Genomic DNA, 25,000 nt, shown 5'->3' on the forward strand with positions numbered 1-25,000 from the left:
TGTTTCATCATTTTATTTTTTTTCTAATATTAACTATTGTTTACATAATAATAATAATAATAATAATAATAATAATAATAATAATAATAATAATAATAATAATTTTTATTATTTATATAGGTAAAGGGAAGAAACAAATTTCGTCAGCCGAAAGATGGAAACGTAAAAAAGCTGGCTTAAGTGAAACTGACGAGAATTCTGAAAAAATTATTAAACTCACTGAGTTGTCCAATGAACTATTAACACGCACTGGAAATATGGACATCTATCAAGAAACTTATGAGGCAATAAAGTATAAAATAAACCAGGCAGAGAAACATTCGCATCCTGCAAAACACGAAGCTGAATCTGATATGTTCGCCGATGACTTTGATTCGAAGACAACGGAAAGTAATACATCTGGAACTTCAAAATCTGATGAAAACAAAGAGGCCGAAACACTGAAGGGAGATGACGAAGTGAAATGGGAGCTAAAGTGGTCACAAAATGATGATGATAAAATAAATGGTCCTTATACATCTGAACAAATGCACACGTGGGCTAATGAAGGCAAATTTAAAAAAGGAGCTTGGGTCAGACGAGTTGGGCAAGCTGGTCAGTTTTATAGTGCAGCAAGACTCGATTTTGAACTCTATTTATAGTTATTTTTTTTTACCGATCATAAAAATTTATCAATAATTAGGAAGTGTTTTTTATGATTTGTTTATAAATCGTTTCTTTCAATAAAACCCATTTTTCGGATCCTAAAATTGTTTATTAATTGTTATATCTATAATTTTTGAAGTTATTTAAAAACTTTTGTCTTTAATTATAATTGCTGAGTTTAATAAAGCTGAAAAAATAACAATAATCAATAATATTAAAAAATTAATCAATTTAGTAGATTAAAAATTAATAAAACAAGTTTTTCAAGATTTCTAAATACCTACAAGATGGATTAATATGAAAATATCGAGATATCTAAGGTCAATCGACTCCAAGAGGATGCTGGACATTTATCATACAATAAAAAAAATATAAACGTTTTATAATTAAAAGGTAAATATTTTTATTATCATTATTAATATAAACTACAATAATATGATATTCAGATGTAAAAAAAAATACCATTTAATTTTTCAGATCATTATTTAGTAAATCATTTAATTAGTATTTTTTTTATATTCATTCAGAGTCTTATTTATCCAAGACGCTGTGCCTTCTATTTTAAGATGTTTGGACCAATGTTGGTTGTGTTTCAAAAGCATTGCAGCTAAAAATAAAGTAGCCGGATCTTCATTGTATCGACATATTAAAGTGCTACCGATTGGTAATGGCTGGAAAATTAAATTTAAAAAAAATCGAATATTAATAAGCGTTTAAGATCTTTTCTATTGACTTATTGAAACAAAGTCTTGGTTCTATATACATTTACTTCTTTTTTTTTTAGATATGCTATGCTGACTTAAACTAGCTTTAATTGACAAGAATGATATCAAATAAATTTTTTTATTTTTTAATAATAAGTTTGACTTTAAATTCAATGAAGCTAAAAATAATTGATACATATCACATACTTTAGCAATTATTTCATTGAAAGCAGCACAGAGAGTTGTCTCAGGTGTTTCTGAAAATCTTGCTTCATTTATAGGCGTAATAATTGATTTTGATTGACACTTTGATACTTCCATGTACGTTGCATTTCGCTTTTCTAATATAACCGGACCTTCATTATAAAATAGAAAAAATGATATAATATTTAAAGAAAAATTTATATTTTATTTATTTACAAGTAATTTTGAATTGAGAAATTATGTTATTTTGAGATAATCATATCTAGTTATATTTGCAATATTAAAAAATCGAAATTTTCAGTCAAAATTAATTGAAATATTTTTTAACAAAGTTAATATGTTTTGATTAATATTATCAAATTTAATGCATCTTATCAACGAATTTATTCTGTCGATGTACTTACTTCGAATATGATCAAAGAGACTCACAAGAAGACATCCATCGTAATTTACACTTTTCTCCATCGACGGTTGTAAAATTCCGATCGCTGGATAATAAATTATAGCGATGTCAAGAACCATCATTATAAGATTACGCTTGGATACTGTAGTACGATCATCATGAGTTGATTTCCAGTGGTAAAAAATTTTAACAACATTACGTTCAACATGTGAAATCGGTAAATTAAGATTTCTTTTGGGCTGACTGATTATCGGATCGTAGCTATGCACTTTCAGATGTGATAATCTTGTACCTCTAACCATTTATAAATATTAATTATAAGTTGGAAGAATTTAATAATTTATGAAAAATAAATTAAATAGGAAGATAGAAATAAATTATTTCCATTACTTTGTAATGCATAAACCTGGAGCTAAAACAACTGTTGGATTAATGAGTGCACCTTGACAAATGAATAATTTATTATGTTTAACGTGTTTAAAAATGCCAACAGCCCAGCCGAAATTTTTCTCATATGTTTTTACATCAACTGGATCGACTTTGGGGTGCATATAATCAATGTCGTATGCAAAAGTTATTAAAACACATAGTTTTAGTATCGTAAAAAATAGAAGCGACATCGTGTACTTTGAATCAGTTCTTGAAAAATAATTTACTTAAAAAAAAGTTAAAAAAATTAAAACTGAATGCCTGTAAAAAACAACAATATGTTTTTTTTTTTTTTTTTTTCTAATTATATCCTATCAATTCTAACTTATATCAATATATTACCATTTTTTACCCAATTCGTATCAACTAAAGTAGTTAAATTCTTAAAAAACTTAAATTCTTACCGTGGTAACAAAAGTTTATTCATCAATATCTATTTTCAGTGACTGTAAATTATTTTCAATTTGCTAACTATTTATACTTCTAATTAATAAAACCAGGTAGAATTTTTTTACTTGTTACCGTATTTCCGCATCCTTTGTTTCTTTAAATATATTTTATCAAATTTCTGGAGAAAACATACTTCGGACAATGAATACAAATTTTTCTTTATTCGCTAATTTGTTGGATTTATGCTCAAGCGTTTTTCAAAAAAAATGTATTGCAAATAATATTATTGCGAGTCTTAAAATAAATAAATTCATGTCTATGCATAAATTTTTATTATAAATAATAAGAAATTTTTTTAATTTAAAGATTATGGACACTTCGTTTGTGTGCAAAATAATAATATATCATTAAAAAATGTATTTTATTACTTGCTTACGAGAAGCACTAAAAAATTCTTTTTCCTTTTGCCTTAGCAAAGAGAAAAACAAAATCTTTGTTGTGAAAACTGATACCACTTATAATTGAAAATCTGCATAATGAGTTTATTTTAATTATATATCATTAATGTTGTTTTATTATACCAGGATAATTCAAAAAAATTTAGATAAATATACTGCTGGGACTCTTGCAATAATCTGAAGATGAATATTTGCAGAAAAAACATGTTGATCTGATGAAAATCAAAACAAATTTTGGTATTCTTTACTTTTTTTTACAAACAGACTGGACTAAGCATCGCTGTTTATCAGATAAAATTTTATATGTTTGAACAAATAAATTATTATTATTGTGTAGATGTAAAAAAAAATTGTCTAGAACCATTGAAATTACCTTTTATTTCACTCAAATTCTTTCAGTATTTGAAAATAAATAAAATTGTCACATATAAGGACTTAATTAATTTGTCACTACTGAATAGAAAAATAATTCTAATAACAATTTCTAAAATAGCTTTAGTCTTTATAATCATTTAAAGTCTATAAAAAGATAAATTAACGTTAATAACTTCTATTTTTATAATTATATTATATTTGCAAAAACTATCACAAGTGAAGTATTATCTATATTAAAAATTTAATAATATTATTATTCATATGAAATAAAAGTAAATGGAATAAAAAAAATTTACCAAATTAAAATAATGCATAAGACTTGATGTTTCATGCTTCAAAAATATGTACATCAAACATAAAAGAATTTCCAAATTATCAATCTTTGTTTCAATGTTTTGTTGTATATAACAATATTGTATAAAATTATAATTATCAATTATATAGTCAAGACCGTTATTATCTTGATAATAATTAAATATTATATAGTAATAAAAATAAAAATAAAAATAACGTCATAATAATTATTATTATGAAAAAGGAATACCGTGATTTAAAACAAATTTATTTGGATTTATTGTACTTAATTTCATCATCCGGAAATGCTTCTCTCGCAGGTACAAGACTTAACATCATAACGTGCCGTGCACAAGCTCGTGAATTGCGAAATTGGGTGTCAGTACCATGAAGACGATCTAGTACACCTAAAACTCCATAACACTGATTAAATCTGAAAATTCAAAAGAAATGTTTATGGTATAATAAAGTATTTATAAATAATAGTTAGTAAATTAAAAAAAAAAAATTTATGAAAATAGAAAATTATTAACTTACTTTAAATGATGAAAATCATGTGCTTCCGGTGATGGGAAAAACGGCAAATGATAACCAGAATGTGCGTTCAAAGTTGACAAGATAGCGAGAGAAAACCAGAGCCAAGCTGTAGCAACATGAGAGCCAACAAGAAATACTCCAATAAACGGTGGAACTAAATTTGATCCAATATGCTCTAGTGGATGGCAATAAATTGCAGTTACGGCGATAGGCGCTGTCCATTGGTGATGTTGCTTGTGGATATATTTATATAAATAACGGCCATGTAGTAATCTGGTATAGAAATCAAAAAGTTATTAATAGTGACTTTGTGTATTTGTATCAATTGTATGGTAAGTGATGTTATTTGTTTCATGGTTTTTTTTATTAAAAATGCTCGTTCAACATGTATTTTTTTCGCGGCTATGTTAAGTCATAAAAATGGAAAAATCAAAATGATTAAATTTATTTTTAATTATCATATATTCTTTTCATTTAAATTGATCAAAAATAAAAATAATTAAGAACTATAAATTTTCTGATATAAAAAAAAAAAAATTTATAAAATTCTAAAAATCTTGAAAATGGAAATTTAAGAATAGAATTTTTTTTTTAATGTTTCATTTTTGAAAAACTGAAAACAAAAAAAGCGGCAGTACGAAGAAAATTTAATATAAATTTTAACCAAAAATTTGCATTTGTGAAATTTATCAATTGATTTTTGTCCTAGAATATCTCATTTTCATGAATTTATAAGTTGGTAATTATTAATCTGTTTGAAATTACAGTATTCTACATGAAAAAAAAAAATGTTTATCCGACATTAATTAAAAAACACTGGTGAATAAGTTTTTGTATTTTTTTATGAACTTCTAAGTTGATTCACCGAATCAATATTTTATTTCTACTGTCAAAAGCTCGAAAAAAAGAGTTTGAAAAATAAGTTTGTTTTTTAAATTAAATATTTTTTAACTTTCTTCAATTTAAATCAAATAAATTTTGTAATTTTTTTTTTTTTTTTTAATTACTTAGTCATATTATATCATTTTATTGGGTGACATGAATTTAAAGTTCTAATGAGATTTGAAATTTTTAATATTATATCTTTTGAAATATTTTCAAATTTGGGTATCAAATAAATGAGATTCTATTTGATGTAAAAAGATTCATTGAGGGTTTCGATCTCAAATTTACCTGTGTGAATAATAGAAACCAATCTCTTCAAATAGAATATGAATAGCTATTTCAACCAGTACCCAATGAAAAGTTGGCAATTCACGGACTGGTGGGTACCCTCGCCATTGCATTAGATAGTAACTCAAGTATACAACTGGAAGACCGACGACTATTTGATTGAATAGCACTTGGGCGATTACTTTGAGCAATGCTCGCGTATCAACAGGCTCGTTGGTTCCAGGTTGAACTTTATAGCGTCGTAATGCACTAGGACGGTTCGATATATCTAAAATCGTATAAATTCCTCCAAATAGCCAGTAGACAACAAATGTCAATGATAAGGAACCGTAAACCCATAGGGTTTGAGGATCATCACCAAATTTATCGAGGATTTTATCCCATTGTGCTTGCCAAAAGTCGCCTGATGCACCCCAAAATCTCTGTAAGTGCCTGAAAATCCATTTAAAAATTAAATAAAGAATGATTACTGTAAATTAACAATTAAATTTTATATAAATCTGCCTTGAAATGTAAAAAGATATTTAGAAACATTTACTTAATCGATCGTTTAAAAATCATACTGAATGAATATTCTGATGATAAAAAAAATTAAAATGAAAAATCGATAGCGAATAACATATCCTTCTTTATACTACGCAAAATTAATTTTTTTAGTGAATTGTAAAAAAGCAATTAAATGAAAATACAATTAAACATTTAATACAATTACATAAACATAAAATTGACATGTTTAATAATTATATTTACAAAGTGATAAAATAGTTTCGTAAAGTGTCAGTACCATTATCATTGATATTCTGTGAAAAAATTTCTTGATATTGTCTGATATAGTCATAAATCTATTATGGGTTAATATGTAAACATGTAATTTTTTCATACGACCATATATATTAAGATGTATATGATCATATCGATACTTTCAAAAAATTATAAATGTGCATGTCAGTTCATATCAGAAATTTCTTTTTTTTTTTTGTGACATGACAGGCCAACCATGATATTTTCTACTGTTTTCAAGCTCAAAACTGATATTCTTCATTTTTTCGAGCTATCCTAGGTTGAAAGAAATGACAAAATTGTCATTGCATACTCTTGAAACAAAATTGACTTTAAAATCTAAGTAGCGAAACATTTTTTTGAATGCTGAAGCTCAATGAAAGCTTGATTTTCGAAAATAAATTCAAAAATAATAACTTTTTTAATATTTGATACTTTTAACTCTTATAAATACTTTCTGCAATATTAGTATAGTAAATATTATGAAGTTGAAAAGTATACTTCGTCAAACGAAAAAAATTCTTCGTTAGTTATCTTATACACTTACCAAGTTAATGAATTACAAAATGCAGCAAAGCCAATGACAACAGTACCGATAACAAAAAGTACACTCCTTATACTCGATAACAATGTTGGTGGTACACTACTTTTTGATTCTATCATTCCATCTGAAATTTAACTAGAACAGTTAGTCAAATTATCCTTATAATATTTATAAAAAAAAATATTTTCTTTTATCATTGTTTATTTTTGTACCATGTTAACTTGACAACTGATATCAACAATTCTATAGATCTTATCTTTTATTGATCACATATTTTTAAAAACAATTAGTTGAATTGTAATTCATTTATAGTTTAAAGAAAAATTAAAAGAAAACGTTTTACCTTTGCAAGGTATTTCTGCTTTCATTTTAATGTTTATTATATTGATTTTTTGTTTATATAATTCAAAGTTTTATGATCTATTATCTATTATATTGTTATTGTTATTGTATTCTTATGATTGTAATTTATTTTAACTATTTCAACTTCCAACACTTGTATTGTGAAGCACATCAATAAAACACGTAATATACAACATCGGCAAATGCGCAGTTGCTAAATTACGCTATCGCTCAATTGGTCGTAAGATCGTTGCGTCATTTTACAACAGGACTTTTTTAAAAAGAAAGTATTTAAATAAAGAATTACTAATTTTCTTAATTACAGTTTCTTTAAATAATTAGTTAAAAGTAGAGTTAATAATATAAATAACTAAAATTTCAATGTTTCAAGAAAAATAAATTTTCTTAAGACTTAAATTTTTTAAATTAAAGTTTTCCCGCCTGTTATATCGATAGTAATTTATCAATACAATTATCTGTTTGAAATATTACTTTCATCATAAGCAAGTATTTTTTTTTTAATAGTAAGACCAAGAGTAAGAAAAATGTTTGTAATTTTCAGAATAATTATTTATTTAGTTTAAACGAAAATAGTAAAAACATGTATATCATGAATGAGATTTTTGATAGACAACTGAATGACTTTTTCTTAATTCAAAAACACATGGTTTGTTTTTTTTTTTTTTTTTTTTTTTTTTTTAGGCTTTTACAGCAGCTTTTTGTTGAGCCATTTGGAACATTTGTTGCAATTTATCAAGACTTTCACGTTGACTTTCTTGTTTAGCGTCTAAATCATTGATTAAGGTGTCTACTCGTTTTCTAGAAAAAAAAAAATAATAAAGAAAATAATTTAGTAAATAAATTCACCCATCATTGTGTCATTTAACATAAAATAATCTGAAATAGCGTCTGAATGGCAAAATTAAATAATTTATTTTACTTAATTATCCATGAATTGGAAAAGGCAACATTAAAGATACATCAAAATAATTCATTAGTTGAACTTTACGTACACGCGATTTCTTATTATTAGAATGTGTTAAATTCGAGTTAGCTCTTAGAAAATTACAAAAATTATAAAATCAGTCAGTTAAATAGCCCAGATAATTATGACAGTGAATGAAATCTAAGAAACTAAATTCTAATTTTACATGAAGAAGAAATTCAATTTGGTATGAAAATTTGAAGACTTGGAACATTTTATAAACTATTTAATTTGCGTAAATTACATGAAAATCAATGATCAATTACCTTTATCGCCAATCAAATATATAATAAATCCTATTCAATTTTTCTTAGAAATAAAAAATTATTATGTGATTGTATTCAATAGATACTTACAATTCATTAGTAATGAATTCAATACGTTTATTCACGTTTTGTTTGGCTTCATCCAAATCTTGTTTTATCAATACTGGTCCGATTAATTTAAATACTTCATTACTAGATTTCAGCAAATACAATTCATCTTTTACAGTTGTTGTTTCGTTTAGTTGACCATCAAGTTGTTGACGATTTATCAATGCCTTGTGATAATCTAATGAAAATAAAAATAATAATTAGTGTATTAGTATCAATCGACATGTTCTATAATATCATTTAATTAGAGTATGGATGTCATATTGAGTCACCTATCTCCAGGGCTTAGAAATTATTTCGTATCCGTATGAAGAAAACAAAATATTTAATTTTTTATTTGATCAAAAATATTACAAAAATTCGTACTAAGGTAAAAGAACCAGTTATTGACACTTGCAATTTTATTTTAATTGAATAAAACAAATCGACTCTAAAAAATTAATAAATATAATTTTGGAATTTTCAATTCTAAGATAATTGGTTTTTTGAGAACATTTTATTTTTTTAATTAGAATAAAATTGCAAGTGTCAATCAACTAGTCCAGTGTCAATAGTTGGGTCTTTTACCTTATATGAACATATATTTTTTTTCATTTGTTAATCTATTTACTTATCGACTTTATATCATTTTCAAATTGCATAGTTTTTTTTTTTTAATAAGTAACAGAAATTTTATTTCTCATATACTAAAATGTATTTAATTAATTATTTTTAGAAAACTAAAGTAAATTATTTGGAGAAATATAGGTTACCTCGTTGAATTTGTTTATAAACTTCTACTTCATTTTGCAATTTTTTTTGTAATTCTTCCATTGTCCCAGAGATTTTTTTTACAATTGATATATGTTACTTTTTTTTTATAAATTATAAATAATTTTTATTTTAACACAAGACAAATTATTGTAGTAAAACTAAAAATAAATGGATTTTGATTTAACGATACAGTAAGGCTTCGTAAATACCATGGAGACTAGATAAGGACATAAGGAGCGAAATAAGAGGGCGTTAGTGTTTCTTTTGTACCAAAACGGCGGGGAGTTAAGACGATAGTTTCAAATAGAATTAACATAATGAATAAATTAATTTATCAGATAGTTATTATTATTATTATTAATTATTGAAAATAAATCAAACAAATATTTAATCAAATTTCAATAAATGGATAAATGAACGAAAATATAAATAAATAAGTAAGCAGCATAAAGTAATTAAATTGTAAGATGTCAGAAGATATTCATACCTGTATCATTGTGTAACTCAGATAAAATTTCCAAAGTCGCTCGTAACGTTATTTTAAAATCCGATGTAGAGCTAGAAGATATAAGGAAAAAAATTTTTTTTTATTTGGATTTTGGAGTAGCTATGTTTGATACTAAGTTTTTTGGAGTTGATTTTCTTAACACAGAATTTTTTAGAGTCGAATTTTGTGGAGTAGTTGTTCGGTTTAAGACTAAGTTATTTGGTGTAGAATTTCTTGGAATCGTTTTTTTTTTAGCGTGAATTTTTAAGAGTGGAGTTAATTGGAATAGCTTTTTTAAAAACTACATTTTAAAGGTTGAAGTAATTTGGAGTTACTTCTTTTAAAATAGAATTTTCTGAAATTGAGTTCTTTGCAGTAGGCACTATGGGAGTTTTTGTGGTTGTAAACATTTTTTCTCAATCCTCTAAAAAACTTCAGTAAAATCAAAATGGCCAGTGTTTTAGAAAAAAGAAAAAGTTTGGAAAAACCAAAAGTGCACGCCTCGTAAAGCTCATTTATTTTTTAAGAAAAAATAAATTGTGTAACTGATAAAAAAAAAAGAAAATTATAATTAAGTAATTTCTTACAGAGTACTTTTTTTTTTTTTAAATATCAGCGCCCTTTTTTCTTGTTATATGCGTACGCAGTCTAAAAAAATCTAGCTTTATCAAGTGGCGCCATAGTTTTCACGTGACAAATAAGAAAAATTCGTTTGTCTTTGTACGGTTATATCGTAATAAATTTTAATAAAAATTCAATTAAAAAAAAAAAATACGTAAACTAGGCTACTGATATGAAATACGGACCCAGTTCATCGCATTCGTAAATTAATAAAAAAAGTCCGGTCTTGAAATATCAATTTGTTCGGGAGTAATCATTGGTACATCCAAAATGGGGTAACATCCGGACGTCCACGTAAAATTTTTTTCAAAACGTTTTTTTTTTCAAAATAGCTACATGAAATGATTTTAGAAAGTAAAAGATGGTTTGATTTAAGTGATTTCTCCGTGTACATCTACTTATATTATTGTATAAGTGTAATATGGTTGTGATAGAGACATTTAAAGATCACAAAATTGCTTGACCTTGACGAGTCGAGTATAAAGCACAACCTCACGCGCTTCGCGCTATGAGGCGTGCACAATAACATATGAAAAGGAATTATTAATGGAGAAGAATACATAGACAAAAAATATTAAAAAGTTTTCAAGAGAAAGCTTTAGTTAATAATAGTATGCATAGAAGTTTAATGAAGCGTTTATAAGTTAGTATTATGAAAATTGTAAGAGTAATTTGTTAATACAATGTTTTGCTTAATTTATTATCTCCATCAATTATGGGTGATTTTTTTATCATTACTCTTATCCGATTTGATTTTTCTAACACGTTATCCATTGATAAAAATTGGCGAATGTCTTGAAAAGTGTGAGTACCAATCGATAGATGCTACCGACTATTTTTTATTTGAATCAAGAATCAAATTTTGAAAAAAGATGGTTTCTTACTTCCAGATATCCTCTTTTTCTACGTATTGAAAAAAAAAAAAAAGAATTACTTATTTTAACTAGCGGATACCGTATTATAAAATAATTGCCGGTTTATCAATCAAGCATTGTCGATTAACCAATTGAAATATAATCTCAAGCACAATGAATTTTATCCCAAATACATCAAATAATGATAATATTTAAATATAAGTTTGGATACCATCCATTCGAATTGAATGGTGATAATGATAACTTGATTTTAAATTCTAGCATTCGAATAAAAAATTAATTTTTCAATTTTTATCCCAACATTACATACATAGAATTAAAAATTAAATTTTTAATTTGTAATCCAAATTATTAATTAAAATTAATTTTGCAATTTTAATCTTATTATTAAAACGAAAAATTTAATTTTTGATTTTTAGCCGAAGATTCTTGAATTATTACCCTAAATGGAGAAATTATTAAGACAATTTATTTTGATCAAAAAATGGCGGTACTGTAGAAGTAGCAGTAAGCTGAAGTGTGTTCCATTTAAACAACAACCAGAAACCAGTGTAACTGACTATACTCACAACTGACTATACTCACATACTCCATGCCGCGACCTGTGAAATGGCGTCAAAATCGATCTTCACGCCATCTTGGATTTTAATACTTAATTATTTTTTATATCGTCATCAATTTTTATTAAAAATACAATTGAAGTTTCTCAACTTGCTAATAGTAGTAGATATTCTACTTAGGGTTTTACACTACAACCCTCTATTGCTCAGTATCAAACTAGTATGTATACATCCATTTTGCACTTTACTATTACATATTTTTTTACACTTCATTGCCGTACTTTTCCATTATAATATTGGTTACTTAATATATATTTAATTGGTTATTTATTTTTTGTAAGGACTTATGCATTAACGAATTACAACTATTCTTATCGAGAGAGGAGGAGCGGAAACACAAATAAACATTCAGGACACTTCTCAAATACTTGGACAGTACTTGTCGTTTTATTATTCGCCTTGGTGGAGTCAACGCTTACAATTACAGGAAATCAGCTAATTAATATTATTCTATTTTCTGCAACTTTGGATTGGGTTATACATCGCGGACATCCGGAGTAAAAAAGGTGAGATCATTGTTAATACTAATTTTTTTTTTTTAAATGTAATTTATCCGGTAATCATTGGTAAACTCTGATATCTAATAAAATCCATAAAAGTTCATAATAATCCTTAATTAATTTTAACTATTTATTATCGAATTGATAATCATTAAAATTTTTCTTTTTTATTATATTTTATCGGAGAAATTTTTAGAATTATGATTCCATTGTCACATGATAATCTATCGAGAAGAGAATATACAATCGTCCACTTGATAATTATTGTGGTTGCATATACTTTGCATTTCTGTCATTTTTTTTTTTTTAAATCAAATTTACAAACTAAAATTACTTCGGTTTGATAAAAAATAAAGTTATTTTATTTTATATTTTATATATGCAATCAGTATTTTAAAATTTATAATTTAAAAAAACTCTTAACCTTCAAATTAAATTCTTTTAATAAAAATAAAGAAAATAAATTTTTTTTTTTAAATGAAAACAAAGATTATGATTATTTAGAATTAATTATTGTTTAAACCTGTCTCTTTATCAGTATGTCCAAACCAAATTCTTTCAGGTGAAAAAAAGTTTACTTGCTCTAGTGCAGTACCCAAAAAGTTTAAAAGTTAAAAAAAAAGTTTTCTTTTGCTTTGTGTTGTGTTTGAAATTGTAATCAAGTTATAAGTAAAGTAAAATAAAGTAAAGTAACAAAGAAAATTATATATAAACTCAGTTTCGTTGAAAAAAAGTATGTAATATGATCTAATGTAACAAAAAAGTTTGTTTGATGAAAATGTCGGTAAATAAAAAACAAAAAAAAATGTTATAATAATAACAATAATAATAATAAAATATAATGTTGTGTCGAAAAAAATAGTATCAACACGTCGAGTTTTTGAGTAAAGTATAAAATAGTTAAAGTATACGAATAAATTAAGTAAAGTAAATAATTGAAAAGTAACGAGAAAAAATCAAAGTCCGGGTTACTGATGTGTCGTAAAATATTTAAAGTGTTGCGAATAGCGCGTGTTGCGTCCTCAAGAACAAGTACTGCACGAGCATTATTCGACACAGGTAAGTTTTATTCGTCGGTTACGACGTATAGACACGTTGGTGCGATCCTTTCGTAGGTATGGTCGCATAAAAATGATGATTATTTTTATTGCCATAAAAAATAATAAATATAATATTTTTTTTATCAGTTCTCTATCATATTGTTATTAAACTTTATTGTTGTAATATTCTTATTATTTGATACAATAATGTCAAGCCACACTAACTTGTTCGGTCTTAGTACACCGAGGCTTCCTTCAGCCAACGTAAATTTAATAAATTCTACTTTTTTAAAATAATTTAATATATTTTACAGGCTAAAGTAAAGTTCCAGTATGTCAGATTCTGGCTCTGAGAATTCTTCCGATGGTTATGAAGGTCATCGTGGACGAAAAACTCCACCTGGTGGTGATGATTTATCACCTGGTTATGATCAAAAGTCAAGTCCGAAATCACCAATGAGTTCAGCTTCATCTTCACCTCGTGCCAAAAGTCCATGTTCTCCACCGGCATCTCCTCTGTCACCCGGAGAAAGGTCGCCGAAATCTCCAAGTGAACCAGCGTCGCCTCAATCATCTCCTTCTCATCAATCACCTAGATCTCCACAATCACCGCGATCTCCTCGCTCTCCAAAATCTTCTCGTTCAAGACGCAGTTCCGTTAAATCGGGTAGTTTATCTCCAAAATCTTATCATTCCGGTAATTCCATTGATTCACCAAGATCTGACCGTAGTTCACCACCTGCATCACCTGTAAAAAATTCAGATTCTTATAGAGGTACCTTAGGTCCAAGTTCTCCAAAATCACCGAGAAATAATAGAGATACTCCAAAATCATTTACGTCAGATCCGCCTTCACCACGTTCACCGAAGTCTCCTAGGAATACTGGCTCTAGAGATAGTTCGCCTAAATCTTTATTATCAGGACGTAGTTCACCTAAATCACCGGTTTCTGGACAGAGCTCACCGAAATCTTCAAAGTCTGGTCGTGATTCAATGACAAACAATCGTTCACATCGAAAACGATCTCCTCATGATAAATCTAATCACAAAAGTGATTCTTACAATGATTTAGATGGAGAACAAATTTCAGATGGTGATATTGATGATGAGCCGGAGCTTAAATCAAGAGCACAACCAGTGCCAATGACACATGGAGAAGATTTGTCCGATGTTTCAGATCTTGATAGTATGGACGGCGTTGAAGAGGCTGAAGAGAGTCATGATAAAAGTAATCGAGAATCAAATCATTCACGTACGGAAGAGCAGAAAGATGATAAAGATGAAAAAGTATCGGTTAATATTGCTGAAGAGAGTGAGCAGCTTGATTTCGAAGCCGAGGGACAATGGAAAGATGATCGTGAAGATGCTGAATCTGAAGCACCGTCTAAAGAATTTAAAGATTCTAAAGATAAAGATCCTAAAGATAAAGATAAGGTAATTGAAGCTGGTGAAATAAATGATGAGAATGGTAAAGAAGACACGGAAGATGGTGAAAAAGTTGAATCTGAACTTGAAGAAGGTGAATTAAGCGATGGAGATGACGCGCGTCCGGAAGAAACAGAACCACGACCAGTGTGCCGTTTTTACAATCGTGGACAATGTACATGGGGTGTAAGTTGTCGTTTTCTTCATCCTGGTGTTACTGATAAAGGTAATTACACAATGTTTGATATGGTAAGACCAATGACTTATCCACCACACCCGAGTGGGGCTCACGACTTCCGACCTCATGTTGAACGTCCAAATATTCGACCGATGCCAGGTTATCCATCCGCTCATCATCCACCGAAGAGTGGTGAAGAATTTCCACCCGAGTCAGCTTGGGAACGTGGTCTTCGCCATGCTAAAGAAATGATGCGAAAAGCGAACAAACGTAAGGAAACAGATATGGACTTTGAAGAAAAAAAAATGAATCTCAGTCTCGGTCAAGAAGACGTGGATCGCGATGTAGGAGGATACTATGTAAGACCAATGAGTCCAGCTGAACCAATTGTTGAAAGATGGCCTCCACGAGAAGCTCCTCCTAGGAGAGTTCCACATCCACGTATGACTCCTGAAGTTTACGATGAGCCAGAAGGTTATTCTTATCCACCCTCTGGTCCTCCTGAGTACTATCGGAGAGTTCAATATAAAGTTGATCATCCACGTTCTTCGGGACCAGAATACAGAGAACGCGTTGAACATCATCCTATACCTCGCGGTGCTCCTCATTCTATGTCTCCGCCGCCGATGCGTGAACGAGAAAGAGAACGTGATAGAGAGCGTGATTATTATGAAAAGTATGAGAAAAAACACAAGAAACCATCTAGAGAAGTTATTGTGGAGAGAATTCCAGTAGCTAAACCTTGGCGAGAGGAAGAGCCACCACCAGCAGAACGTGGACGCGGTGATGAATGGGCTGATCCATGGATGAGGCGTAAATCACCTAGTGCTGTTCGTCGTAATCCATCTTCTCGGCGACCCAGAAGACAATCATATTCATCTGGATCATCATATTCAAGCACAAGGTAAAATATTTAATTCCAACTTTTGTACATGGCGTTATTCTAGTCACATTTATCATTTTTTTCTGTTCCATTAAAAATAAATTAATTTTTGACGAGAAAAAAAAAGTTAAATAATTAACAAATTTTATTAAAAAGTTAAAAAATTTACTGTCAAAAAAATTTTCAAGTACATCTACTGTTTTTAAAGAAAAGCTCGTTGATAAAAAACAGTTTGAAATTTAAAAATTAAATATCACTTTTGTTACTTCCTTTTATAAATTAAAAATATATTATTTATCGTGAAATAGAAATAAAATGCAACTGACTAATGTTTATAGCTCCAGTCGTAGTTCAAGCCGCAGTAGCTATTCCTCTTATGACTCTTTGTCCAGGTCCCGTTCCCCATCTCCCTCAGCCCGACCTAGAACCCATACCAAAGGAAAATATCCTCCATCTTCACCTCCTGCCGCAAATTCCTTACCAACGTCACAATCACGCGGTGCAATGCTGATGAATCCACCTGCGCCATCACCACGTGGTGGTCCTAAAGGTTCTATGTCACCGACTGGTACTCTTCATCGACGTGCTGGACTAAATCCACCAGCACCCAGTCCTTTGATTACAACGCGACATCATGAAAAAAGCAGAGATAAAGCTGCACTTGCTGCTGCTGCCGCTGTTGCTAAAGTTATCAAAAGTCGTTCACGATCAAGGTTAATATTTATTAAATTATTTTCTTTTATTTCATTATATGATATTATTTTATTAAGTATTAAAAATTTTTGAATGTCTAACAAAGGTCTTCACACAGTAGTTCCGGGTCAGAGAGCAGTGGAAGTAGCAGTGATTCAAGTGAGTCAAGTTACTCATCAACATCATCGATTGAAGTTAGACGAAGAAAAGCTATTTCACCTCAAATGCGTAAAGAATCATTAAAAAATAACGAATCCATCAAAATACCTAATTCAAAACCACAACCCGTTAAACTTACTCTCAAACCACAAAATAATATACCACCGCCGAAAAAAATTGATCGTAGTGCAACAATAGCTGGTAAAAAACGACCACTTGAGTCACCACCTGCATTAGATAATAAAGCAAGTGTTGCTGCCGCAGCCGCCAAAGCTGCGAAAAAAGCTAGTTCACGTCGTGAAGAATTACTCAAACAACTAAAGGCTGTTGAAGATGCGATTGCACGTAAACGATCTAAAGTTTGAAAATAATTTTGTTTTTTTTTTTTTTTTCTGACATTATATGTGTAACTCTGGCGATATTGCAGCAATTTTGTGGTTGCATTTCTTCATTATTAAGATTATATAAGTAACAAAAAAAAATTTTATCATTTACATAATTCTACTGATCATTTAATTAAACAATAATAACAGTAAGATACAAAAATAATAATCATAAAAAAGGATTATTTGTACACTTGGAGCAATTTTTTGTTTGCTTTTACGTGCTTTGTATTATTAAAATTATTAATCACAAATATTTTATATAAATATACATATAAAAACAATAGATTAGAAAATTAAATAATTGTAAACTGGAATGAATTAATTATCGAAGAAATTGTAAAAAATTATTTTCTTTCACTATTTTAAAACTAAATTTAGTCTATAGCTCATACAACCGTATTTTATTTTAAAAATTTGTTCCGTAATTAAAATTTTTAAATAATTAGTTAATAAGTTAGTAAACAATTTTAATACTGTCTATGTGAACAAAGTAAAAGTTCATTATTATAATGAAAAAATAGCTCTATAGATGTGGTTTTTTGTTTATAAAATAAAATAAATTAAATTGAAATCGCAGTAGCACGTACTGCAGCACTTAAAAGCGGATTCGGATCAGGTTCTTCAGTCAATATTGTCACTTTAGTCCATTCACGACGTTTATTACTCTGTCTCAGAGCGTCAATAACAGCTTGAATATACAGACCATCTTCAAAAGTAGCAGCTTGAGATACTGGTTCTTTAATCCACCCTCTTTTATCTTCTACTGGTTGAAAAGCTTCACGTAGAGCTTCAATCATTTTTTTAAGTCCTTTAATATACGGCCGTGGTATTGAATCTGATACATTTGGATAACAATTTTGTGAACATTCTATATCACGATAAAGTACTTCTTCTTGACCATTACGACAACCATAAAGATCACCACCTCGTACAAGTAAATGACCATTTATTCCACATATTAAAACCTCTTGTGTTAATTGACCCTGAAGATGATTGCTCAGTGTTGCTGTTACTAATGTACCACCTGTTAATTCGATCTGAAAAGAACAGAAATCCGGCGAAGTAACACGACGTATACCGTTAATATTACTCGTAGTTTGTGTGAAAGTCTTAACAACAGCATGAACTCGTGATGCTTTTTGATTTAATAAATGAAATATCAAGTCTATGACATGACTACCAACAAGTGCTAGGATACCACCACCCATTGTATCATCGCAAAGCCAGTCATATGCTGTAATGAAACGTACAATAAAATTATTTTTTGATTAATTAAATAAAAAACTTTTAATCATTGTATTTATTTATTTAATAACTTACCATTGCGTAGCAGACTACCCATTTGAACTCTAATGTCAATAACTGTGACAGGACCACCTAGATAGCCATCATCCAGGGCATTCTTCATTTTTACAAACGCTGGAAGAAACCTAAGACTATGGTTTACTATGCTGATTAATGAAGGGTAATACTGAGCAGCACGAACCATTTTTAATGCCTCACTCTGGCTCAATCCAGCAGGTTTATCACATACTACATGTTTACCAATTCCCAGTGCTTTCACTGCTATCTGTGCATGCAAACTTGGTGAACACATTATAAATATAAGATCCACATCTTTACGGAGTAAAACATCATCAATACGACTAGTATGGAATGGAATGTCAAGATCTTTGGCTACTTGTTCAGCTTCAGCAAGTGTCCGACCCCATACAGCTTCTATTTTAAAACCTTTCTCTCGTAAAAATGGTACTATCATACGAACAATACTTCCTGTACCAAATAAACCAATTCCTGGTAACATTATTACTTTATTTAATTATTAAATTTTATTTTTTGATCATTTATCACTCAATTTTTTTTTTTTTTTTTTTTTTTTTTTTTTATAAAGTAAATGGTTAGATTGTGTTAATGAATATATTTTTAATTTTTAATAAATTATAAACGTTTTAGAATACTTTTTCGATGAGATCATTTTTAACTTATATCATTATTAAATATTTCTTCAAGTCCATTTTTTTTTTTTAGAATGTCAACAACTTTTGATAATAAATAAAATAAGTATTATTTATGTCAAGTCAAATCTGTTTATTTGTTTGATAACTGTTTTATCGACTAGTTCTATGATGATTATATGTAATATTAGTTTGAAACTTTTCACAGCGGCGTTAAACGTAAAAGGACGCAAAACACTAAACGGCTTATCGACTGGTGTTCTTATTGGAAAAAGCTACGTTCTAAGTTTATGCTTAACAATATGTCTTTTTTCGATACCTTCAGGCATCGAGCGTGTCACAACGCTGATTTTTTAATATAAATCTTTTTAAAAGTCGTACATCCGACAAAATTTATTTAAAGTAAGATGCATATTCAATTTTTTATTAATTTTTTATACTATGAGATTGTTAATTTTTGTGTGAAATCCAAAATTTTTGCGATTTTATCTTGCGAAAAGTAAATGTGTTTTAACGGACAACCTACAAATTTTTGTTTGAATAGATATTTAAAATAATTAGTTTAAAGTTTAATGTGTGTGCCTGGCTTATGTTTAAATTTAACATAGTTCAATAAAATATAATTGTCAGTGGATTGTTAACAAACTAACCTTTTACATCAATTGATGTCATGTTGAACTTGCGTCAATAAATATGTGTTTTACACGTGTTTACCCCAAAAATTAATAGTCTAGTAGTATAAAAGTAATTATAATTATAAGACTAAAAATGGTTAACATCCGTATATTTGTCACTCATAAGTAGATCAACGAAATGTTGATATAGTGCAAGAGAGTTTAAAAATTTTAAAGTCCAATTTTTTTTTTTTTAACAATTACTGATTTGTTATTGAAAACAAATTCTCTGTAATTTTCAGTGTTACATATTATGATCGATTAATTAATTTATATATTTTGCTTTCTAGATGTTGATGCCCAAGAAGAATCGCAATGCAATCTATGAACACTTATTTAAAGAAGGAGTAATGGTTGCAAAAAAGGATTACCATGCACCTAAACATCCGGAATTAGAGACTATTCCCAATCTTGAAGTCATCAAGGCTATGCAGGTAAGCAAATTAAATATTTATATCTAATTAGAAGCAAGCACTGTAAAAATGTTACGCGTTAATCATCTCCGTTAATTATGACACTAAAATTAGTAGTAGACAATTTTTTTATTTTTCTTAAAAAATAAACTAGGTCTAGTTAAAAAATAACCTTTTAAAAATTTCATTTATAATTTTTCAGAAATTTCCAAGATGAAATTTTTTTAACAGGCGAGACCATCTTTTTCTCGCTTTGCTCTCACGGAGTTCAACGGAACTATCTCTGTCGCACTCCCAACAACAGAGCAATTGCAGTTTCGATTGGTTTCACGAAACGAATGACATTTTTGAAAAAAACGCTTTGTGGTGAAATAGTTTATTAAATTATCTATTATCTCTAAAAACGTTTTTTCAAAATTTCTATTCGTTTCGCTAAGCCGATAGAAACTGCTATCACTGGTCTCGGCTGTTAATAAATTTTTCTTGCTTTAATTTATTTGTTAAAGAAATTTTAGAAATCATCTGATGTCTCTCAATTTCAATATCATCCTTTAATTATCTATACGGTTAAAAAATCAATTTAAGTAAATAATTTTAATTTAATTTTTTATTTTCAATTTATTTTATTAATCGAGCCAATAATTACCGTAAAGATTTAATATTTATCTTTACCATTAAGTGAAAAATTATTTATTATGTCTTATATTTAAAATTTTAAATCTAATATTGATTATTTTTTTCTTTTATTATTACAGTCTTTGAAATCAAGAGGATACGTAAAGGAACAATTCGCATGGAGGCACTTCTATTGGTACCTCACCAATGAAGGTATTGAATTCCTCCGTGGATACCTCCACTTACCCCCTGAAATTGTTCCATCTACATTGAAAAGACAACCTCGTCCTGAGACATCTCGCCCACGTCCCGCTGCTTCAAAGAGCGAGTCCTCAAGACCCGCTGAAGACCGTGCCGGATACAGACGTGGACCAGGTGGTCCTCCAGCTCCTGGTGACAAGAAGGCTGATATTGGTCCTGGAACAGCTGATCTTGAATTCCGTGGTGGATTTGGTCGTGGCAAAGCCCCTCAATAAATAATTTGTAATAAAATTGATAATAAAATATCTTATTGAAAATTCTGTATTTTTTAATTTTGTTTAATAGTTTGATAATTTGGTAATTATTATTTATTACTTTAATTATTTAATAGTTACTATAGTCAAACAACTACTTGGTAATTGTTTCGGAGTGCAAGTTTTTCTTCTAAAGTTGGCAGTCAAAATATTTCTATTCACTCCTAGCAGTTGGTAGTCAGCTGTCAACAGCAGAAAATGTCGTTTATTTAAATTTAAAGGGCTATTTATTTTATTTATTTGTAAATTGACATTTATTTTTATTTTTATTAATAACGAAGTAATATTTAATAATGAAACAATCAAATTAAAAATATATTTATCAAAATTATTAAATAGAAATATACATAAAACAACTTGTAAAATTTTCTAACCAACGAAACGTAAGTTTATTTTTATCTTATCTAATGAATCATATATATAATTATGAGAAATGAAAATTATCAGTTATCAAAGTATATTTTAACTATAAACTAAATTATATTATTTTTCTTTTAATTTTTAGATTGAGGTTATAACAAGTATTAAATCCATTACAAATATTTTCGGAGTAACATTATAAATGGTTGGTTCAGAGTTGACAAGTGTTGATCAACAATAAAATATAAAAAATACATAAATACGTATTTGTCAAAATGCAGTCGATGGGTGACAGGACTCTAGCTGCTTTTTTGAGTGCAGATTTATCGAGTTTTACTAATGTACAACCGAAAAAACAATTTAAAAAATCTTTTAGTGACATGACAAATAACTCGACTCACTCAAAAAATAATTCGACCAGCAAAAAAGAAGATGAAACTGACCTAACGCAATATTTTAAAGACAGTATTATATCATTTTCAAGAAATGTAACAAGTCCAAAAAAATCAAATAGTCCACGAAAACCTGGTACTCCGAAAAAGTTAAACAGTCCAAGAAAGCCTAGAAGCCCGAAGAAAAATAATACCCAAAAACCAGCTCTTGATATAATTATCGAAACCGTAAAACCAAATCGAGTTAAAGAAAATAATAACTCGGAAATTTTATATCCAACAGATTCAAAATGTTTTACCGAAACTGAAACTCCAGATGGACTGGAAGAAAAAAATGAACCAGATTGTCTTAATGTGAAAGAAGATTTAAATGAACCAGAACCTTTAAAAGATCAAGATGACTCGGATACTGATGATATTTTTAACATGAGTTTGGAACTTACAAGATCAAGAGGAGTTCGTAACTCGAGAAGCCAAAAGATGTTCCGTAAAGCTAATCAATTAATTTTAAATGATAATGAAAAACCAAAGAATGACGTTCAAGTATCACTCTTACAACGGTTAAGTAATCAATTAAGTCAAGATCATATAGATGCAAAAATAAGCCCGTCAAGCAGTCAAGTATCAGTTAAAAGTAACGATAGTAGTGATATAAAATCTTTAATAAAATCACCGTCAATTATTTCAAGTCAAGATCGTTTGAAATTAGTTTACTGGGGTTTACCATCAACTATTTTACGTCAATATGAATCTCGTGGAGTAGTAAGTATGTTTCCTTGGCAACTCGAATGTCTAAGTAGTTCTGATACTATGGAAAGATATAAGAATCTTGTTTATTCAGCACCAACGTCAGCCGGAAAAACTTTAGTATCAGAAATATTGTTGATAAAAAATATTTTTGAACGTCGTAAAAAAGTTATTTTTGTTCTACCTTTTGTTTCAGTGGTACGAGAAAAAATGTACTACTTTCAAGAAATTTTATCAGAAACTAGTATTAAAGTTCAAGGTTTTATGGGAGGTGTCCATCCACATGGAGGTTTTGCTGCAACTGATTTAGCAGTTGCGACTATTGAAAAAGCTAATTCTTTAATAAATCAACTTATGGAAGAAAAAGAATTAAAAACTCTTGGTGCAGTTGTAATTGATGAGTTACATCTACTTGGTGATCCTCACCGAGGTTATTTATTGGAGTTATTATTGACCAAGTTAAAATATATGACCTTAAAAGAAGAGCATGTTCACATCCAACTGATAGGAATGTCTGCAACACTTCCAAATCTTAGTTTGTTAGCAAACTGGCTGGATGCTGAGCTTTATAACACCGATTACCGACCAGTGCCACTGAAAGAACTTTGTAAAGTCGGTACTACAATTTATGACAATCAATTGAATATTTTAAGAGAATTAAATCCATATTCAGAACTTTCTAATGATCCAGATAATATTATCCAATTATGTTTAGAAACTGTTTTAGATAGCCACAGTATATTGATTTTTTGTCCATCAAAAAACTGGTGTGAAAGTTTAGCAAATCAAATTGCCGCTGCATTTTACAAAGTAGGAAGTCAGAAATCCGAATTAGCTGATAATTTACGTGGACAATTAAGTAGAGATGCAATTATGGAGATACTTGAACAACTTAAACGTACTCCAGTTGGTTTGGATAAAGTTTTGAAACATACAGTGTCATATGGAGTAGCATTTCATCATGCAGGGTTGACGATGGACGAACGTGATGTGATTGAAGGTGCTTTTCGTACAGGAGCTCTGCGAGTCTTGACAGCAACGTCTACATTAAGCAGCGGAGTTAATTTACCAGCAAGAAGAGTAATTATTCGTACTCCGATGTTTCACGGTAAAGTTATTGATACTCTGACTTATAAACAAATGATTGGTAGAGCTGGACGAATGGGTAAAGACACTGCTGGTGAAAGTATTTTAGTTTGTAAGCCAATTGAACGGAATATGGTGTCAAATCTTCTAAAATCTGACTTAAAACCTATTGAATCATGTTTAGAAGGCTCTAGATTATTAGTTCGTGCTTTACTTGAAGCAGTGGCCAGTGAAGTTGCCTATACAATTACTGACATTGAAGCCTACATGAGTTGTACGCTTTTAAAATTTACAAGTGATACGAGTCTAGTGGAAGAAATGACCAAAGAAGCTATTGATTTTTTAGTTAGTAATGAATTATTACTGATACAAAAATCTGATGGAGTACGTAGATGGGTGGCTACTCCACTGGGAAAAGCTTGCTTAGCAGCTTCAGTACCACCAACAGAAGGATTATTTTTATTTGAAGAGCTTCAAAAAGCTCGAAGATGTTTTGTACTGGATACAGAACTCCATGTAATTTATCTAGTGACCCCATTTAACTCATCCAATCAAATCGGCCAAATAGATTGGTATACGTATTTAGAGTTATGGAAAAATATTTCAGAGAGTGAGAGACGTGTTGGACAGCTTGTTGGAGTAAGTGAAACCTATTTATTGTCAGCTGTGAGATGTCAACCGAAACAAACCAAGACATTGGACATTCACAAACGTTTTTTTACAGCTTTGGCACTTCATGATCTTGTCAGAGAAGTGCCTTTACATATTGTTTGCAGAAAGTATGATTGTGTGCGAGGTGTTATTCAAAGTCTTCAACAGTCATCTTCAACTTTTGCAGGAATGGTCTCGCAGTTTTGTAAAAAGCTCGGGTGGAATTGTATTGAATTGTTGGTCTCACAATTCCAAACACGTCTACAGTTTGGAGTTTGTCGAGAATTATTGGATCTTTTGCGACTACCAATGTTAAATGGATTGAGAGCAAGAAG

At 29.1% G+C, this 25,000-nt stretch overlaps 8 protein-coding genes across 14 annotated transcripts; 4 read left to right on the forward strand and 4 right to left on the reverse strand.

Moving 5' to 3' along the window:
* Nucleotides 1-119: 119 nt before the first annotated feature.
* On the forward strand, nt 120-749 carry LOC123274885 (CD2 antigen cytoplasmic tail-binding protein 2 homolog; the record flags this gene model as incomplete). Its single annotated transcript, XM_044742666.1, is given in 1 exon segment — nt 120-749. A coding segment is annotated over 1 exon segment (522 nt), but the record flags the coding sequence as incomplete, so codon positions are not given.
* Nucleotides 750-1,023: 274 nt separating this feature from the next.
* Nucleotides 1,024-3,106, reverse strand: LOC123274886. 3 transcript variants are annotated; one of them, XM_044742669.1, is made up of 5 exons: nt 2,790-3,106; nt 2,347-2,611; nt 1,958-2,250; nt 1,557-1,705; nt 1,024-1,316 (listed from the first exon to the last, which is right to left on the reverse strand). In XM_044742669.1, the coding sequence occupies exons 2-5, from the start codon at nt 2,574-2,576 to the stop codon at nt 1,143-1,145; spliced, it is 846 nt and encodes a 281-aa protein (XP_044598604.1). In that variant the 5' UTR covers nt 2,577-2,611; nt 2,790-3,106; the 3' UTR covers nt 1,024-1,142. The 3 variants fall into 3 exon arrangements, with proteins under 3 accessions (XP_044598604.1, XP_044598603.1, XP_044598602.1); XM_044742668.1 differs by having other exon boundaries at nt 2,738-3,106; XM_044742667.1 differs by having other exon boundaries at nt 2,347-3,106.
* A 1,043-nt stretch (nt 3,107-4,149) lies between these two features.
* On the reverse strand, nt 4,150-7,579 carry LOC123274887 (fatty acid hydroxylase domain-containing protein 2). 2 transcript variants are annotated; one of them, XM_044742670.1, is made up of 5 exons: nt 7,280-7,579; nt 6,940-7,060; nt 5,613-6,044; nt 4,440-4,712; nt 4,150-4,335 (listed from the first exon to the last, which is right to left on the reverse strand). In XM_044742670.1, exons 1-5 carry the CDS (start codon nt 7,302-7,304, stop codon nt 4,170-4,172), a joined length of 1,017 nt encoding a protein of 338 aa, XP_044598605.1. In that variant the 5' UTR covers nt 7,305-7,579; the 3' UTR covers nt 4,150-4,169. The 2 variants fall into 2 exon arrangements, with proteins under 2 accessions (XP_044598605.1, XP_044598606.1); XM_044742671.1 differs by lacking the exon at nt 7,280-7,579 and adding an exon at nt 7,149-7,167.
* A 251-nt stretch (nt 7,580-7,830) lies between these two features.
* Nucleotides 7,831-9,607, reverse strand: LOC123274889 (prefoldin subunit 6). The gene is made up of 3 exons (XM_044742672.1): nt 9,390-9,607; nt 8,620-8,815; nt 7,831-8,097 (listed from the first exon to the last, which is right to left on the reverse strand). The coding sequence occupies exons 1-3, from the start codon at nt 9,448-9,450 to the stop codon at nt 7,977-7,979; spliced, it is 378 nt and encodes a 125-aa protein (XP_044598607.1). The 5' UTR covers nt 9,451-9,607; the 3' UTR covers nt 7,831-7,976.
* Nucleotides 9,608-12,010: 2,403 nt separating this feature from the next.
* LOC123274891 (zinc finger CCCH domain-containing protein 18-like) lies at nt 12,011-17,343 on the forward strand. 4 transcript variants are annotated; one of them, XM_044742676.1, is made up of 6 exons: nt 12,011-12,153; nt 12,275-12,499; nt 13,056-13,552; nt 13,848-16,040; nt 16,358-16,732; nt 16,819-17,343. In XM_044742676.1, exons 4-6 carry the CDS (start codon nt 13,867-13,869, stop codon nt 17,234-17,236), a joined length of 2,967 nt encoding a protein of 988 aa, XP_044598611.1. In that variant the 5' UTR covers nt 12,011-12,153; nt 12,275-12,499; nt 13,056-13,552; nt 13,848-13,866; the 3' UTR covers nt 17,237-17,343. The 4 variants fall into 4 exon arrangements, with proteins under 4 accessions (XP_044598611.1, XP_044598610.1, XP_044598612.1 ...); XM_044742675.1 differs by lacking the exon at nt 13,056-13,552; XM_044742677.1 differs by lacking the exon at nt 13,056-13,552 and having other exon boundaries at nt 16,831-17,343.
* A 464-nt stretch (nt 17,344-17,807) lies between these two features.
* LOC123274892 (glucose-fructose oxidoreductase domain-containing protein 1) lies at nt 17,808-19,238 on the reverse strand. Its single transcript, XM_044742679.1, has 2 exons — nt 18,578-19,238; nt 17,808-18,491 (listed from the first exon to the last, which is right to left on the reverse strand). The coding sequence occupies exons 1-2, from the start codon at nt 19,059-19,061 to the stop codon at nt 17,818-17,820; spliced, it is 1,158 nt and encodes a 385-aa protein (XP_044598614.1). The 5' UTR covers nt 19,062-19,238; the 3' UTR covers nt 17,808-17,817.
* Nucleotides 19,239-19,470: 232 nt separating this feature from the next.
* On the forward strand, nt 19,471-21,432 carry LOC123274893 (40S ribosomal protein S10). The gene is made up of 3 exons (XM_044742680.1): nt 19,471-19,614; nt 20,177-20,320; nt 21,055-21,432. The coding sequence occupies exons 2-3, from the start codon at nt 20,177-20,179 to the stop codon at nt 21,388-21,390; spliced, it is 480 nt and encodes a 159-aa protein (XP_044598615.1). The 5' UTR covers nt 19,471-19,614; the 3' UTR covers nt 21,391-21,432.
* A 343-nt stretch (nt 21,433-21,775) lies between these two features.
* LOC123274890 (DNA polymerase theta-like) lies at nt 21,776-24,996 on the forward strand (the record flags this gene model as incomplete). Its single annotated transcript, XM_044742673.1, has 3 exons — nt 21,776-21,812; nt 21,935-22,947; nt 23,125-24,996. Coding segments are annotated over exons 2-3 (2,755 nt in total), but the record flags the coding sequence as incomplete, so codon positions are not given.
* Between the last annotated feature and the right edge of the window lie 4 nt (nt 24,997-25,000).

This window comes from Cotesia glomerata, unplaced genomic scaffold, assembly GCF_020080835.1.
Source record: "Cotesia glomerata isolate CgM1 unplaced genomic scaffold, MPM_Cglom_v2.3 scaffold_88, whole genome shotgun sequence".
Taxonomy (NCBI): domain Eukaryota; kingdom Metazoa; phylum Arthropoda; class Insecta; order Hymenoptera; family Braconidae; genus Cotesia; species Cotesia glomerata.

Excerpts from the sequence above, each read along its gene's own strand:
- LOC123274886 (XM_044742669.1), bottom strand. The coding sequence starts at position 2,576 with ATGTCGCTTCTATTTTTTACGATACTAAAACTATGTGTTTTAATAACT. Across the intron at positions 2,251-2,346 it reads CCAGGTTTATGCATTACAAA|AGGTACAAGATTATCACATC; the intron begins GTAATGGAAATA and ends ATAAATGGTTAG. Across the intron at positions 1,706-1,957 it reads TCTCTTTGATCATATTCGAA|GTCCGGTTATATTAGAAAAG; the intron begins GTAAGTACATCG and ends TTTATAATGAAG.
- LOC123274887 (XM_044742670.1), bottom strand. The coding sequence starts at position 7,304 with ATGAAAGCAGAAATACCTTGCAAAG. Across the intron at positions 6,045-6,939 it reads TTTTGTAATTCATTAACTTG|GCACTTACAGAGATTTTGGG; the intron begins GTAAGTGTATAA and ends ATGGATTTTCAG. Across the intron at positions 4,336-4,439 it reads CATGATTTTCATCATTTAAA|ATTTAATCAGTGTTATGGAG; the intron begins GTAAGTTAATAA and ends TTGAATTTTCAG.
- LOC123274889 (XM_044742672.1), bottom strand. The coding sequence starts at position 9,450 with ATGGAAGAATTACAAAAAAAATTGCAAAATGAAGTAGAAGTTTATAAA. Across the intron at positions 8,816-9,389 it reads TTATAAACAAATTCAACGAG|ATTATCACAAGGCATTGATA; the intron begins GTAACCTATATT and ends TATTTTCATTAG. Across the intron at positions 8,098-8,619 it reads GAATTCATTACTAATGAATT|AAAACGAGTAGACACCTTAA; the intron begins GTAAGTATCTAT and ends TTTTTTTTCTAG.
- LOC123274891 (XM_044742676.1), top strand. The coding sequence starts at position 13,867 with ATGTCAGATTCTGGCTCTGAGAATTCTTCCGATGGTTATGAAGGTCAT. Across the intron at positions 16,041-16,357 it reads TCATCATATTCAAGCACAAG|CTCCAGTCGTAGTTCAAGCC; the intron begins GTAAAATATTTA and ends TAATGTTTATAG. Across the intron at positions 16,733-16,818 it reads AAAAGTCGTTCACGATCAAG|GTCTTCACACAGTAGTTCCG; the intron begins GTTAATATTTAT and ends TGTCTAACAAAG.
- LOC123274892 (XM_044742679.1), bottom strand. The coding sequence starts at position 19,061 with ATGTTACCAGGAATTGGTTTATTTGGTACAGGAAGTATTGTTCGTATG. Across the intron at positions 18,492-18,577 it reads GGGTAGTCTGCTACGCAATG|CATATGACTGGCTTTGCGAT; the intron begins GTAAGTTATTAA and ends GTTTCATTACAG.
- LOC123274893 (XM_044742680.1), top strand. The coding sequence starts at position 20,177 with ATGTTGATGCCCAAGAAGAATCGCAATGCAATCTATGAACACTTATTT. Across the intron at positions 20,321-21,054 it reads AAGTCATCAAGGCTATGCAG|TCTTTGAAATCAAGAGGATA; the intron begins GTAAGCAAATTA and ends TTATTATTACAG.